Source organism: Apodemus sylvaticus, chromosome 19 (genome assembly GCF_947179515.1).
Source record: "Apodemus sylvaticus chromosome 19, mApoSyl1.1, whole genome shotgun sequence".
Lineage (NCBI taxonomy): Eukaryota > Metazoa > Chordata > Mammalia > Rodentia > Muridae > Apodemus > Apodemus sylvaticus.
Window position 1 is genome coordinate 44,509,742 of NC_067490.1, and position 16,734 is coordinate 44,526,475.

Genomic DNA, 16,734 nt, shown 5'->3' on the forward strand with positions numbered 1-16,734 from the left:
CCACAGAGGATTTCCACTAACCGTCATCTGCCAGCTAACGACGAACCTTCCCCTTCCTCCTGTCAATCTCTCTACAGACCCAATCCTTCCGGAGGCCAGGAGACAGGAGGCTCTGAAGAAAAAGTCCTTGATCTCCCTCTCTTCCCCCTCTCCTCCTCCTCTCCCTCTCTTTTCTTTTTCAGCCTTCCAAGGTGGGAAGGGGTAAGATATGAAAAAGAGAGGAAAAATTCTGGATTATTTCACTATTTCCGCTATAAGCAATCTTACTCATAAAAGTGTATATGATATTACTATCAATATCTTCAATAGTCTAGATTCTAGCTATGAGCTGACACTTTAAATTCTGCAAAATTCAAAGTAATAAATATTTTGAGCATTTTAAATTTTGTTAGTTTTCATTTTATTAACCTTATCTTTACAGAGTTATCTAGCCCCAGGCATCTCACATTCGGTTTGGCCACCTCAGTCTTTTTATCCAACCAGGGCAATCTTCCTCAAGACTGGTTCCCAGTGGCAGCTCCTAGTGACACTATTACTGATAACCAGCTTCTCATTTAAATACCAGATTTTTTGGTAAATTGATCTAGTTATGGCTCTGAGGGGTTTTTACTGCAATTCTTTCAGCAGAAAACCGAACAAAACCAAACAAAAGCCTATGTGAAAGCTAAGTCGAAAGACTGAACCTTGTTCCTTCTCTCTCTCTCTCTCTCTCTCTCTCTCTCTCTCTCTCTCTCTATCTCTCTCTCCCTTCCTCCCTCCCTCCCTCCCTCCTTCTTGGAGCTGAGGGCAGAACCCATGGCTTTATCACTGAGCAAAATCCTCAACCCTACAACCACCCCTGTCCCATCTGGAGTGCAGAAATCCCACTCGGATGCCCACAAATCTGAAGGATTTAGAGGCAGCTCCAGGTAAAGGGAAAACCTCAGAGAGAGGACCTGTGTGATCTGAGCTGCTTTTTATAAAAATCAGTAAGAAGGAGTCTGGCTGGTAATTCCATCTTTAGTTTTCAAATCATGGACAATATAAATGGCGAATTTAGAATCTGTTAGTGGACGGAGTAGAAGCAATTAGGTACAAGAGAATAACCGCTGAGCGGAAGCTGCTGGCACGGTTGTAAGTAGGTCGGGAACGAATCTGAGTGAGTCTTAGGAGCATCAATCCAGAACACAGGAGCGCCACAAAACATGCTGCCCGGGTTTTTATTTAGACAACTCTCCCATACATACCCCTTGGTCTCAGAGGGAACAACACTGCCCTGAGACAACTGAAACCCTCAGTACTCTCTTAGAAGTGCCGGAAATCTAAATAAAAACAGCGGTCACTTCAGTCACAGTAGCCAAGCCAAACACTTGCAATGGCCATTCTAACCCTACCTGGTGGGCACGGGTGTTAACCCCTCCATTTTATGCATAAAAAGGACGCTGTGGATGAGCAACTGGGGAGGAAAGGGAGGCAGAGGAGAGCCTCACTCGGGAGGTAAATATCTGCTAATGAGGGGTGTGTGATAACGATCGAAGCCACCACTATTCTTAACCTCAACGTCTACCCAGCGGATTTGAGGTCTACTGAGCTCTCTACGGAGAGACCGCTGTGTAACCGGAGAGAAATTTCCGCAGATTGGCAGGTTTCCGCAGCAGACCGTCCCTTTCCGGATTCCGCAGCAAAGCCCGCCCCCGGGGGCGGGGCTATGCAGTCACGTGATCCGGCGGCCTCTTGTGCGCGCTTCCGGGTTGACAGCCGCGGCGTCCGGAGCTGGAGCGTAGTGGCGGCGGGGGCGGGGATCGGTGACGGGCCCGGTTAGTGCCCTCTGAGCAGCCGGGTGGACTGACCGTAGCAGGACCCCGCCGGGCGGCCCTGACAGGTAGGTCCGCGGCCGGTGGGCTCGGCCCGGGGCTTTGGGCCTTGGAACGCCCGCGGGAGCCAGGCCCCGGGCCTGGGACGGAGCTCCGGGCGCTGCTGCTCGGAGCGGGGCCTCTGCACCCGTGCGTGATTTCACCGCAGATCTCCCTTGCGTGGGTTCGTTCCCATATTTCTCATTATCTGTTCCCACAGACGAAACAGCTATTCATGTGTGGCGTCGAGGCGACTTAGCCCCGACTCCAACATTGTGCCGCCACACTTTGAAAGTTTAATTACAAAGTTAATGGAAGGGAGGGCTGTGCAGACTTTCGATCCCGTTCTGTAATTTCCAGAGGAAATTCCAGACTGTAAGAGGTTCTGTGGATACTGAGGAGCCATCCAGCGGAGTAGCAGCTACAAGGAGAGGAACCCAAGGCTTGGCTTTCTAAGTAGATTTGAGAAGGTGGTAATGTCAAAACTGATTTGTGACAGCTGGAACACAAGTCTTGTTAGACAGTGCTTCTTCCTAAATAAACATTGTTTTCTTATTTCAGATTTAAGCCTCTTCAGAGGCTTCTGGAGAAAATGGCTGACACAACCCCAGAGCCTTCTGGGCAGCTTATTGTACACTCAGACACTCACAGTGACGCTGTCCTGGCCAGTCTTGAGGATCAGAGGAAGAAGGGCTTTCTTTGTGATATTACTTTAATCGTGGAGAATGTGCATTTCCGAGCCCATAAAGCCTTACTGGCCGCCAGTAGCGAGTATTTCTCAATGATGTTTGCGGAAGAGGGCGAGATTGGCCAGTCCATCTATATGCTGGAAGGCATGGTCGCAGACACCTTTGGTATCCTGCTGGAATTTATCTATACAGGCTATCTACATGCCAGTGAGAAAACGACAGAACAAATTCTGGCTACTGCTCAGTTCTTAAAAGTCTACGACCTGGTAAAGGCGTACACAGACTTTCAGAATAACCATAGCTCCCCAAAACCACCGGCTTTGAACTGCACTGGGACGCCAGTGGTCGTTATTTCCAATAAGAAGAATGATCCTCTGAAACGGAAACGGGGGAGGCCAAGAAAAGCCAGCAGTTTGCAGGAAGGGAAATCAGAACTAGCGGCAGAGGGGGAGATGCAGCTAAGAGTGAACAATTCGGTTCAGAATAGGCAAAACTTTGTGTTCAAAGAGGAAGACAGTGTCAAGTTGAACGAACAAGCTTCAAAAGAAAAGGAATGCGAGCCTGCCGGCGAGCCCGGAGCAGTGGAGGAGATGCCCGCCGAAAAGGACGAGAACTTTGACCCCAAGGCTCGGGATGGACAGGATGCCCAGAGCAGGTACAGCAAGCGGAGGATTCGCAGGTCTGTCAAGCTTAAAGATTACAAACTTACTGGAGATGAAGATGACCACAGTACTGCCAAGAGGATTTGTGGGAGAAAAAGGGGCCCCAGCGGCCCCGAGGCCCGGTGTAAAGACTGCGACAGAGTCTTTAAATATAACCACTTCTTAGCAATCCACCAGAGACGCCACACTGGTAAACTGCGCTTTCCAAACTTGGTGCTTGGTTGGGGAATTTGGAATTGTGGTTGTGATTTATTGTTCAGTTTCTGCTTGGTAGGCATGGCAATGAAGCCTTTGTATTGTGTTTAGGTCCGTAGCAACCCCACCGTAGGTAATGTCTCCGGCTTACAGACGAGGAGATGGTCTGGTGTGTGCAGCCTCACCCGTGACCCTTCAAGTCTGATTCAGAGCCCTTGGGTTTTTCTTACCAAGTTATCAAGCAGCTCCTGCTTTTTGATTCGTGGCTATTCCTCATCTTGGCAGAAGCATTCTCGTGCTCTGTTCTGTGGACATCTTTTTAGTCTAGCCATCTTGTAAATATCTTCTCCTTCTGGGTGTCTCTGACTCAGCATTGGCCATTCGTCCCCTTGTGATTGAAACGCTTTCTCCTCTCCATGTGGCAGCTGTGGTAGCCAACAACCACACACAGTCCTTTTTCCTCTCACAGTACGGGGCATGGAACCCAGGACATGTGTGTGTGCCAGCCAAGCAGTGTACAACTGAGTGCATCCCCGGCCTGACAGACAAGGGTTTGTTTTTTAAGATTTATTTATTTATTATTTATGAGTACACTGTCCCTGTCTTCAGACACTCCAGAAGAGGGCGTCAGATCTTGTTATGGATGGTTGTGAGCCACCATGCAGTTGCTGGGAATTGAACTCAGGACCTTTGGAAGAGCACTCATTGCTCTTAACCGCTGAGCCATCTCTCCAGCCTGACAGAGAAGTTTTATCATCCCGATTATTGCTAGCTAGATTGAGAAACTGAATTTAATTCTGTTTCAGTTAACGTAAGTTTTAATAACCGCATATGTGTGGTGGCTACCATATTAGACAGTGTATCTCTACTGGGAACCCTTGAGCCCTTTCTTCAACTGTTCAGTTCACCCCGTTTCAGGTCAGGTCAGGTTGTGATCGTCTCTTACAAGCCTAAGTATAAGGGCTAGAGTTTTAACTTTCCTCTATCCGTCCTCTTGCTGTCGTGTGACTCTGTGTACACATCACAACCACCTGAAGAGCTACAGCTTCCTGTGTCCCACACCCAGGCTTCTGATCCCCTCCTCTGGATTATCCATGTTGGAAGGTCCCAGGGATGTAGGTCAGGTGAGAGTGCTTGCCTTGTATGTCCAGAGGCTTCACTCCCTCAGAAACTGGGCAAGGTGGCGAAGCTGAGTGTTGTCCTTGGCGCACACATGCCTGGGATACATGAGAGGCTAGCTGAGGAAAGAAAGCCCCCCAGAGATAATGTATGTTGAAAACTTCATTTATGAGACTTTGAACAGAACAAAATCTCAAATACATGTAGTGAGTTCTATTTTATTTTCTAATGGGGCTCTGTAACTAATGGGTTCTAATGCTAGATTGCTTTTTAGCTATTTTTACCTAAGTTGTGCCTAACTTAAAACATTATATTCAGTAAAACTTAATTAAGGGACAACAGTGTGTAGAATCTTCCCTTTATCCCTCTTGGGTTCTACATGTTTGCAGTCAGCCTTAGACTGTGGGTTGCCTTCCATTGGAATGTATCGGGTCCGTCAGAAAACTCCCACCCCAGAAGCCTGTGTTCCCTTGCTTCACACACTCTTTACCCTGCGTTGCTTTTCCTCCTGCCCAGAACTACTGCTACCTGAGTTCCCTGACCCAGCCTGGAGCTTCCTCATGTGCATCATCTGGGGGATTGTCACTGTACTTATCCGCCTCTGGGTTTGCCATTTCTGCCTTTTTTTAAAAAACCTGAAATCTTTCTATAACCCCATCCCAGGGCCTTGTACTTCCTTGGACAAGTGCTTGACACCTGAACTAAATCCCCAACCCCAATCTACTTTTGTTTCTGTTTGAGACATGATCTCAGTATGTAGCAGTCTGACCCCCCTCCCCCAAACGCTGGTATTTCAGACAAGTGCCACCATGCCCCGTGTACTTGGTCTTTTCTACAAAGAACCATTCTTCCTGTCCAGGGGTCTGTCTTCACTATTAGAGGCTTTCCTTGACTCTGAAGATTTCTCTCTTTTTATTTTATGTGTATGAGTGTTTGCCTGCATGTATGTATATGTGTATGTGTGTGTACCATCTGTACGCCTGGTACCCAGAGAGGCCAGAAGGGAGTGTCAGATGGCCTGGAACTGGACTTACAGGTGGTTGGGTATCGCCCTCTTGGTGCCGGGAGCACAAGGGCTCTGTAAGAGCAGAGCTGTCTCTCCAGCCCCAAATGCAGTGATATTTTTATAACACTCATTTAATCATGTGCACGATCAGGGCACTAGAAGCTCTTGGCATTTCTGTGGGTATGAAGACAGCCTGCAAAGCAGTGGTGGCACTGGCAGGATGGGGTGGACCCCACTTCCTTGTCACTGATGCCTGCTTGGGCGTCTGTGCCTCCTTCTACTCTCTGACCTAGAGGTGCCAGGCCTGCCTGCCACAGCTAAGGAACAAGGCTCTCCTTACCCCCAGAGAGACTTTGACTTCTCCTTCCTGGGGTGGTGCCACTCAGCTGCCCAGGTATTCTCTTCAGAGAACAGTTTCTATTTCCCTTTGGTGGTAGGGAGACATTTATCTTGTTGTTGTGTGGAATGGAAAAATGAGTATAGGTAGGTATTGACCTTCCCTGGTCCTTTACCCGCTCCCTGAGTGGGGCCATATGAAACCTCAGAGGCCATGTCTTACAAATTAGGCTGTGTCTCGTGGCTGTCACCTGTCAGCTTTGATCTCATCTGTTCCACCTTCTAGACTTTTATTACTGATAGCTCACCTATCAGCTGGACTTGGAATGTTTGCCCTAAGTATTTAACATAAATGATTTGGTACTGTATATCTTTATTTAGGAGGAAGAGAACAATGCGCAGGTCTTGTTTACACCGTGCTTCTTGGGTCTGATTGCAGGGGAGCGACCCTTCAAATGCAATGAGTGTGGAAAGGGGTTCGCTCAGAAGCACTCCTTGCAGGTCCACACCCGGATGCATACGGGGGAGCGGCCGTACACCTGCACCGTGTGCAGCAAGGCGCTGACCACCAAGCACTCCCTGCTAGAGCACATGAGCCTGCACTCAGGTAACAGGGCTTACACTAGAGGGCCACCAGGTTCCCTCTTCCCGCGGTGGGCATGTCTGGCATTTAATGGTGTCTTCTCAGCTTGGTGTCATTTACCACAAGGTGTCACTGAAAGACAGGAATGTGGATCTGCTGATGTGCTGCTCTGAACAGCCCCAGCCTTCAGCCAGAGCTTTTCACTGACTGCTACTGTGCAGTGTGCATTTAAATGTTTTGCTTAAGTTGCTAGAGTTTAGAATTCTCCTTGTATTCCTTTGGGACCATTGAAGCCCCCCCAGTCTCCTCTACTCCCTATTGTCTTGCGTAGTTCTCCACATTCCCGCCAGCCTTCTTGTGGGTGTGCAGACAGATACGTCAGTCATAGAAGATGGGAACGTGGGCATTGTGTTGCTTGCCTTATTACCATTCCAGTTCTCTTCGGTTTGTTGGCATGGTTTAAGTTTAATTTTTCACTTGGCAGGACAGAAGTCTTTTACCTGTGACCAGTGTGGAAAATATTTCAGCCAGAAAAGACAGCTAAAGAGCCATTATCGAGTCCATACAGGTACGATATCAATAAGGTGAGGAAAAAAAAAAAAAAACTCCCCTGTTGGGGGAAATGCAGATACAAAGTATTTGTGAACCAGTGGGTTCATCATAGAGAGTGAAGGAAGAGTTTGAAAAGACAGACAGGCGGCAGCTCATTGAATAGGGTGAATGAAGCCCTGGGTTCAGTCCCTACTGCCTCGGGCAGCTAGGCATGGGAGCACACATCTGTTACCCTGGCACTTGAGAGGTAGAGACAAGAGGATTAGAAGTTCAAAACCATCCTCAGGATTAAGGCCTGCCTGGGATGCCTGCGACTTTCTCCAGAAAAAAGTTAAAGGGTGTCATGTTACTCTGCACTACCATAAGATTCAATTTCATGTTTGCACTGTAATTTTGAAACCATATATAAAGCCACCACAGAATTGCTGTATCCAAAAGTGCTGCTTGCCCAAAAGGCTTCAGTTGATTGGCTGTTGTTAGTGGCACCTGGAAAGACATGTCTCACCGGTGGCTTCTGGTCTGCTAAATGTCCTGTTCTCCTTCCTGCTAACTGATAAGAATCGAAGGGAGTTGGGGAGAAACCTTTGACGTGCAGGTGGACAGTCCTAGCAGTGTCTGAAGAGAAGGGTATCCGAAGGGTCGGGAACAGCTAGCTCTCGGGTGATAAAGTGTGTTGTTAAAGCCATCTCTAAAGCGATTATTTTTCAGGGAGTGCTTTAACACACATCACTGAAGCAGTGCAGGGAGAGCATACACGCACTGACACTGTTTTTCTCCTTGCGGCAAGGCCACTCACTACCTGAATGCAACCACTGCCATCGAAAGTTTATGGATGTGTCCCAGCTAAAGAAGCATCTGCGGACGCACACAGGTACGCTGCGCCGCTCAGCCCTCAGTGCACTCGATGCCCTCGGCCCCGGGTCGGTGTGCTTACTTACGGCCCTGTGCTGCAAGCTTGAGAAGTCTTACGAAAGTCAAAGGTAAAGTTGAGGTGCCTCATTCCTGCTGTGTGGGAATGGTCCGTCTGTGCTAAGTCAACACAGGGGAGATGAGCTGATGAGGACTGCTCACGAGAGAAGACCGTATTCTCACAGCACAGTCTGTCAGCGTGGTTCTGTGCCTCCCTCAGTCTCCGGCACTTGAGCACTGAAGGGGACAACATTAACTAGTTAGGGAAGGAGACATACAGCAGACACAGGTCCAGAACCCCCTGCTCTGACCTCTGGAACCAGCACTTACGCCCCAGGCATTAAATCGCCGCCTCCCTCCCGCTGAGGCAGGAAGAAGGCCGTGCTCAGTTTAACTTCACAGAAGGCAAACTGCCTGTCTGCGCCTTTTGAAAGGCATATGTGTGAAAAAATAAGCCTGCAAGATTTCTCCTAGGAACAGTGTCTATTAAGATGGATTATTTAACAATTCTGTCAAGTTGTCTACTAATAATGTATATTAATGCCATTTAAGACAGACAGTGGTGGTAAATTTTTAATCCGAGCACTTGGGAGGCAGAGGCAGGCAGATCTCTGAGTTCAAGGCCAGCCTGGTCTACAGAGGGAGTTTCAGGACAGCCAGGGCTACACAGAGAAACCTTGTCTCAAACAAACAAAAAGTAGTTTAATTTGGAGCTCTTTAGACTTTGATATTTAAATGCAGTTTAGTAATTCTCTGACTCTAAGAAAAGCTAGTTCAAATTAATTGTTATCCAAGTGTCTGGGGCCAGTAACACTCAAAGTCCCCAAAATATTCCAAATCACTTTTTGAGAGTCAGTGTGACAACCACGGTGGAATGTGCTGCACCTCTCCTCGTGTCAGAATTCAGGCACACTAAAGGGACTGTCTGAAATTACCCAGGAAATTTATGTGGAACATGATGAATGTTCTGTGAGGACTTGATCTCCTCCCTAAAGAGAGAGAGAGAGAGAGAGAGAGAGAGAGAGAATGTGTGAGAGAGGGGGGATCTAAAATCTGAAGAAAAAACCTGTTACATTTCTGATTCCAATGAGTTTTTCTTTAAAAGTTTTTTTGATATTTATTTTATGTCGGAGGTGGCCAGCACGTATGTCTACTCCACATGCATCTAGTACTCACAGAGACCAGAAGTTGTTAGCTGCCATGTGGGTTCTAAGAACTGAACTTGGGTCCTTTGGGAGAGTAATCAGTGCTTTTAATCACTGAGCAATCTCTGCAGAGTGTATCACCTAAGCAATAGGGAATTATCTTGTAAGGGGTGAGGTTTATGAAAGTTAGCTTTGTGCATTCTTAAATTTTACAGTACCATTGTCTGTCATTATAAATGGGGTTGTATACATATCTGTGTGCACACATGTATGCACCCTTCCCTGGGAAGGTCTCAGGGATGGAACTGGAATGTGGTAGGAAGTGGGCCACCATGTGGCTATGCGGGGAGAATCTCCTAGGTGGGGGCAGCAGGTCCAGAGTCCTCAGATGGAGGCAGGAGCGGAGATGCTGAGAGAAGGATCTCCTACTACGCTGAGCAGACGGCAGGACACAGGAGGCCATGCTGCAGAGCTTGGTTCAGAGCTGCACATCTCAAACTAGTCCTGATTTCACCCCTGAGCTTGTGACTGAATTAGCTGGGACAGAGCCTCAGAAATCCCCACCCAGACCCCAATCCCAGGATTCCCTTAATTGGAGGCCACAGAGAAGAGTTAGATGGCCTCACCAAGAGGAGTGATAGGGTATGGCTGAGTCGTAAGGCAGAGGGACCCTTAGGGTGCTGCAGTCATGGGGCTTGGTCTAGTGCCGTGACAGTGGGAACCTCAGCGATGAGCCTGTTTTGGAAAGATTCTAAGAAGAGTCAGCATGCTTTGTTCATGATTAGATGTGGGGGACAAGGGAAACGGGGGAGAGGAGAGGGCATCTGGAGGAGCAAGCCAGTAGATGGCTTTTGGGCATGTGGGTCTGAGATAGGTCTCGTGTGCATGTGGATCTGTGAGCCTGAAGGTCAGGGAGAGGTGAGGCCCAGCTGTGAGTCACATGCTTACCCATGGCTTCAGGAGTGCACAAGGCCTCCTGAACTCGGATCCCTGGGAAACTAGATGGGCAGTCCAGGGCTGAGGGGACCAACTGATGTAGTCCTTGTGTTGGAGGTAGAACGGAGACCGTCTCTCCTTTATAACATATAAATATAACATATATTTATAATACAGTGAAGCCATCTCAGAAGAAAGTACAGTGTGTGTAGGGAGTTTGTTCAGTAAAATGCAAAACCAAAATTAAACATTGGTCCTGGGGCAGGGATAAACCAAACCCATCAAAAGATTGGGGTTCTTCAAGGACAGGGTCTTTGTATGATCTGTCTGTCTCTAGCAGTCAGTTCAGTGGTGTTGGGAGGGAGGCATCGGCAGCCCGCTTCCTACCCTGAACCAGGATGTAGAGCAGAGATTTCCAGCATAGCCACACTTTGTTTGAAGCCCTAGACTGTCGTTTGTTTCGTAGATCTTCAAGTGCACACTGTCCAGGTAAGATGCCGGGCTGCAGTGCTGCAGCTCTCTGTCCCCAGGAGGGTGGAGGCCGCGTGCTCAGTGGGCAGCCGGTGCTGCTGGGGCTGGGGGAGAGGAGACTGGCTCATGGTCTCCTAACGGCATCTTTTCCCGACCTGGAGCAGTCAGGCTTGGGGGTGTAGGGAAGCCAGGCAGGACTGATGGGGGGGGGGGGCGCTACTTGTTTGTGGTTTTGTTCTTTTGAAAGGCTCTCACTGTAAGAACTCAGGGTCTGCCTGCCTTAGCATCCCGACTCTAGGATTCTAAGTGCACCGCTTCTGTGCTTTTCTACCGTCCTTAGCACCTCTTTCCTGATAGCAGTGTTCGCAGAAACAGAGCAGAGGTTGGAGCATTGCTTAGGGTACTGCAGTCAGCTGTGTCACTGTCCAGCAGCTGTCCTGTGACTTCTGGGGTACAGAGAGCAGTTCCACCCCCAACATCTGTGTCGCTTAGATGGTGTTGGATAAATACTGATCCTACAAGTAGCTCCCATGCTAATGTGACTGTCTTGCTTAGTCACATGACAAAGTTCAGGAAGTCTCCTTTTCATACACAACCTCATTCTCTGGGTTAGGGTCGAAGCTTCCAAAGTCTCTATGCCTGGGTGTTGCCGTTGCGTGAGCTCATCTTGCTTGTTCCAGTTTTCCTGTGCTCTGAGCCCCAGGGCATCACACTCTGCAGAGTCTGTGTGTGTCCCTTAAGAATCTCAGTGCAGTATGGTGGCGCCACAGAAGGGAGGATGGGCCTTGTTCCCAGCGCAGAGCCCTGAACCAGGAAAGCAGCAAGTGGTGGGTGACTCGGGAGAGTGTGGGAACGGTGTTGCCCTTTCTGTGTATTTGAAACACAAATAGAGCGTGTCCCCGGGCAGGGAAACTGACCGAGGTCTGAGCAGGCCCCGCCTTTGGTAGAAAGCCGCCCGCCCGCCTGGTGTTCACCTTTGCAGTGATAACGTGAGCTTGCTGACTACACAGCTCGCTGGTGCATCCATCCACCCCCTGCCTGGGGGAGCTTGGGCACAGTATAGTCTGAAAGAGCACCCAAGTCAGCCGCCCTGCTGCCCTCTAGTGAGCCTGCGTCTTGCTGCTGGTTTTCTCCAAACTTCTCCTGCCCACATTAGCTCAACCAGGAACCAGGCCACCTTTCACGGTCTCACAGGTCTGAGCATTTGCACATTTGCACCTGTGAGTCTTACACCATCCCTAGGAAAGTCAGTCACTTGGCAGGGTTTCGGGAGTAGCAGACTCTTCTGTGAGTGAGCGAGCGAGCGAGCGAGCGAGCGAGCGAGCGTGCGTGCGTGCGTGCGTGCGTGCGTGCGGAGTGGGGTGGGATGGTGTATGAAGAACTATGACCTGTTGTAATCTAAAGCTCTGCCTGCTGTCTCCAGATGGGGATAGCAGAACATTTGCTGCCTCTGTGAAATGGTCTGTTGGTGTGGAAAGGCCACACTCACTGTTTGCCTTGGTGACAGTGTGTAGCTAGGAAGCACAGGATTTGGAGGCTGCTGGAATCCAAGAAGGAAGAGTCAGATTCTGCCCACTTTTAGCAGGCAGCTGCAAGTGTGAGTACTAAGCCCTAGTGCCCAGGAGTCCCTTCGGAGGGGGCACCTAGCCCAGAAGTTCCACAGTGGGGCAAGAGTCCAGTTAGTCAGTGTTAGAAAATGCAGGAGTGGGCTGGAGAGATGGCTCAGCGGTTAAGAGCACTGACTGCTCTTCCAGAGGTCCTGAGTTCAAATCCCAGCAACCACACCACGTGGTGGCTCACAACCATCTGTAATGGGATCTGATGCCCTCTTCTGGTATGCAGGTGTACATGCAGATAGAGCACTCTTGTATGTAAGATAAATAAATACTAAGAAAGAAAACGCAGGGGTTGATACAAGTGCTGCTGCTCCTGTGAACAGCTTCTCCCTCAGCTCTCATGGGAGGAGCCACACCCCTCCACGGAGCTGAGGTGCAGAGGGTCCGGCTGGGCGTCTCCCACACTCACAGAGCTTGCCCTCGCCCTTTCCCGCTGGAGAGGAAAGTGGTTTGGATCAGTATTTCTTAATGTTGGCTGTGTATTTATAAACACTTTGCTCTTTTATTTCTTTGTTTTAAGGTGAGAAGCCATTTACTTGTGAAATTTGTGGGAAATCTTTCACTGCAAAGAGTTCCCTTCAGACCCACATCAGAATCCACCGGTAAGCTGCCTTGGGTTTGGGTTTGGGTTTGGATGAGGCGGGACTTAGCTCTCTAGTGCACGCTGGCCTCAGTCTCTCGCTGCTCCGCCCAGAGCACTGGGATTACAGGTGTAAGCCACCACCCCTGGCTTCTGCAGTAAAGGTTCATAGGTATTTTTGTCACTTGGTGACCCCCTTGAACTCTTGTATTCTGGGGTGACCTATGTATGCCATGGTACCATGGTAGAATTTTATGCGTGGTTTATTTTATTTTTTCATTAATTAAATTTCTCATTTAGGCAAAGTCAGCAGGATTGACTCTGACCAATAAAATGTGCACTGTTGGTTTCATTATTTGTTACCGACCGTGGGTCTGCTTAGGGATATCCAGGGTCCTCTGGTCCAGGAAGGCACAGGTCCGGCTGAGATGACAGAACAAACCACACACACACACAGAGGCGGTTTGAACTGAATGTATTTTGGAGCCATAAGGCAAGGATTTTTATACTGGAAGAGTTAGTATTACCATTTCAAAAGATGTAGCCAGTGGGGCAGGCACAATTATCATAGCCATTTGGTACAAGGAAATGCAACATTAGGAACAAAGTTTCTCAAGAAACAGGTACAGAGGATCAATTTACAGATGCCATCAAACTTCCTGATTAGAATACAGAGTCACTCATAGTTTACAGTAAACCTTCAAAGAGTTTGAAGTTTCTTATACCACCTGGGTCTTAACAAGTTCTTGTGAGAAATCCTTATCTAACATTTAGCCTTCTATCTTGTGAAACAAAACTTCCTGAGTAAATCAATGCTTTCAGTACCAGAGTGCCCGAGCCATCCTCATATACATCTGCGCAGCCATAAAAACCTGCATGTGGTTGGAAGGTAGTAATTATGTAAACAACTGTGAGACAAGGCACCGAAATTCTAAAACGGGGGTTGGCAGTCAGTGAGTCGACTTCAAAGACCAGATTATCAGCCAGGCCTTAGGAATCCCGGTGAAGAGAGAAAAGGAGGAAGTCAAGGCAAACTGCTACTTGGGAACTAAGGGCTCATCTTAAGTAGCCAGAAAGTAAGAGAGTACAGTAAATTGCCAGGTGAGATTATCAGCTTCCACAGCTTCCAGAGAGTTCCGTTCTTCCCAGGAGGCATTTCTTTTCCGCCTCTGTTTGTAAAATATCATTTTTACAGACATCACTGGGCCACCGCGGCAATTATTTAATTTGTATTGAGGGAGGCTAGTCTAAAACTTACATCTTCAATCAAAACTAACTATTAGGGCCTGGGAAGGGGGCTCAGTGACTAACTTATCTGAGGGTTTGTTCAGCTCTCCAGCCCCCATGTAAAAGCCAGAGGTAGCAATGTGTGCACGTAAGAGAGTGCAGGCAGGTGGGTCCCAGGGGTTGTCTGACCCTAGTCTAGCTAGATGGCAAGTTCCAGGCTCAGTGAGAGGCCCTGTCTCAAAAAACAAGGTGGCGGGTGATAGAGGAAAAACCAGTGTAACCTCTGGCCTCCACATACTCAACACAGACAGACAACCACACAGCATCAGTCAGCATGGTACCCTTGAAGTCTCAGCAGTTGAGAGATAGAAGCAGGAGGGTGACCCACAAGTTCAGGGCTAGCCTAGACTACAGAGTTAGACCATGTCTCAAAAGAAGAAAAAAAAATTGTTATCTGGAGTTGATTATGATAGTGTATGCCTACAAGCCCAGCACCTGCTAGGCAGAGGCAGGGGGATCGAGTTTGAAGCCAAACTGAACTACATATGAAAATTCCATCCAAAAAATAAAAAAAGTGTTTTCTGAACAAATGCTTCAGAAAAATTACTCCCAGGTTGGATTTAGGTATATATCTAAAAGCTTCAAAAATAATTAGGAGCTGCTTGAATTTTTTAATATTGGTATTAATCATAATACATACAGTCTAAAAAGAAGCTATAAAAACTAAAACCAAAATAGAACTGTCTGTGCAGTACAAAATGTTCACTTTGCTATTTGAAACATGGAACAACAAAATTACCAACTCTCAGCCCATGTAGCCCAGTCCCATCTGCCACCCTGCCCTCGCCCCTTTCTAACCCCTTTGTAACTCCTTTCATTTATTTACTTACTTTATTTATGTAAGTACACTGTCGCTGTTTTCAGACACTCCAGAAGAGGGCATCGGATCCCATTACAGATGGTTGTGAGCCACTATGTGGTTGCTGGGAATTGAACCCAGGTCCTCTGGAAGAGCAGTCCATGCTCTTAACCACTGAGCCATCTCTCCAGTCTCACCCATTTTTCTTTTTGAGACTTGGATCTGAAGCACATAGAAGTGGCTCGCTCCAAGTCCCTAAGTTGGTAGGAGAATATGTGACATAGGAATCAGTCTGGTCAGTACTCCTGTGTTCTTCTAGTTTGGGTTTTAGGGTTTTTCGTTTTGCGTGTGTTTAGTGTACAGCAGAGTTAGAGTTTATTTTAAAGGTTTTGACATGGATTGAGTCACTGGCTTAAGCGACAGTCAGCACTCAAGGGTCGGGTGCAGGACTTGACATTCCATTGCTCCATTCCTCTTGACTTCCGCCTACGTAAACCAGGAAGTAGAAAGCAAGTGTTTGTGTGTGATTTCCTACAGAGGAGAAAAGCCGTACTCCTGCAGCATCTGTGGCAAATGCTTCTCTGACTCCAGTGCCAAGAGGAGACACTGCATCCTACATACGGGCAAAAAGCCTTTCTCCTGCCCCGAGTGCAGCTTACAGTTTGCTCGCCTAGACAATTTGAAGGCTCACTTGAAAATCCACAGCAAAGAGAAGCACACCTCAGACTCCAGCAGTGTTTCTGGCAGCAATGCTGATGAGGTCCGGAACATTCTTCAGCTGCAGCCGTACCAGCTCTCCACCTCAGGAGAGCAGGAGATTGAGCTTCTCGTAACTGACTCTGTGCATAACATCAGCTTCATGCCCGCGCCCAGCCAGGGTGTCGGCATCGTCGCTGCTGAAGGCTCCCAGAATGGGGCCACAGACACCGCAGCCAACATCACCCTGCTCACACAGCAGCCGGAGCAGCTCCACAGCCTGATCCTCACAGCTCAGCAGGAGCCGGCAGAGCACATGCAGAGCCTGGGTCTGATTGGTGGCCAGATGGAGTCCTCCCAGACTGAGCCAGTGCATGTCATCACCCTCTCCAAGGAAACGCTGGAGCATCTCCACGCTCACCAAGAGCAGACACCCAGCTCAGTCCCTGCAGCTGACGCGGGAGCCAGAGCCACCCCGCCCCCGTCCGCTAGGCCAGGAGCAGAGCTGACCCAGGCGCCTCTGACCGTTCCGCTGGAACCTTCCCCTGGAGCAACAGTGGCAGGGTGGCCCTTTGGGCCATCATCTTACAGATCCTTAAAGATGTGACCCAGCCATTCTTTATCCTGGGCTCCTATCAGGGCAGAATCCGCCTTATCTCTTTTTGGTTTTTCGAGACAGGGTTTCTCTGTATAGCCCTGGCTGTCCTGGAACTCACTCTGTAGACCAGGCTAGCCTCGAACTCAGAAAACTGCCTGCCTCTGCCTCCCAAGTGCTGGGATTAAAGGCATGTGCCACCACTGCCCTGCTGTCTTATCTATAATACCAACTCATATTTAGCATTTAAATACTATGTCTCTTTAAGACTGGTAGTTTTCCTTTGGGAGCATTGATTTTATACTTTTCTATAAGTGTTGAATGGCCACAGCCTTAGAGTATGGTCTTGTTTAGAACAAGCAGAGTCATGCATAGGTTGAATCACTGGGTATAGTGGGGTTGCATCCCATTATTTCTCTTAGGCAGTAGGATTGCCGTTCTTCCAAAACTAGTGAGGACTGACTGTAAGTGATCACAGCAGTCAGATTTCCCCTCCGGTTACTTTCACCCCTCAGAGAACACCTCTTGAATTTTATCTTTGTGTGGCACAGTGGGCTGACCATGTTTTATTGAAGTTAGATCCATACTCAGAAACCATACTCACGACACAAAAGCCAAAGTACTTTTAAATTTTTTGAGTTCAACTTTGCTTCAAAAACTGGTTTTATTTTTTTAAAGAAGCAGGCTATTAAATTTTATTTTTAAAAAATCTCCAAAGTATGAAAC

At 48.3% G+C, this 16,734-nt stretch overlaps 1 protein-coding gene across 1 annotated transcript; it reads left to right on the top strand.

The window, feature by feature from the left end:
- The first annotated feature begins 1,718 nt into the window (after positions 1-1,718).
- Positions 1,719-16,212, top strand: Zbtb24 (zinc finger and BTB domain containing 24). The gene is given in 8 exon segments (XM_052164283.1): positions 1,719-1,861; positions 2,394-3,373; positions 6,279-6,446; positions 6,907-6,990; positions 7,762-7,845; positions 12,572-12,653; positions 15,255-15,976; positions 15,979-16,212. Coding segments are annotated over 7 exon segments (2,247 nt in total). The 5' UTR covers positions 1,719-1,861; positions 2,394-2,424; the 3' UTR covers positions 16,137-16,212.
- Positions 16,213-16,734: the final 522 nt, after the last annotated feature.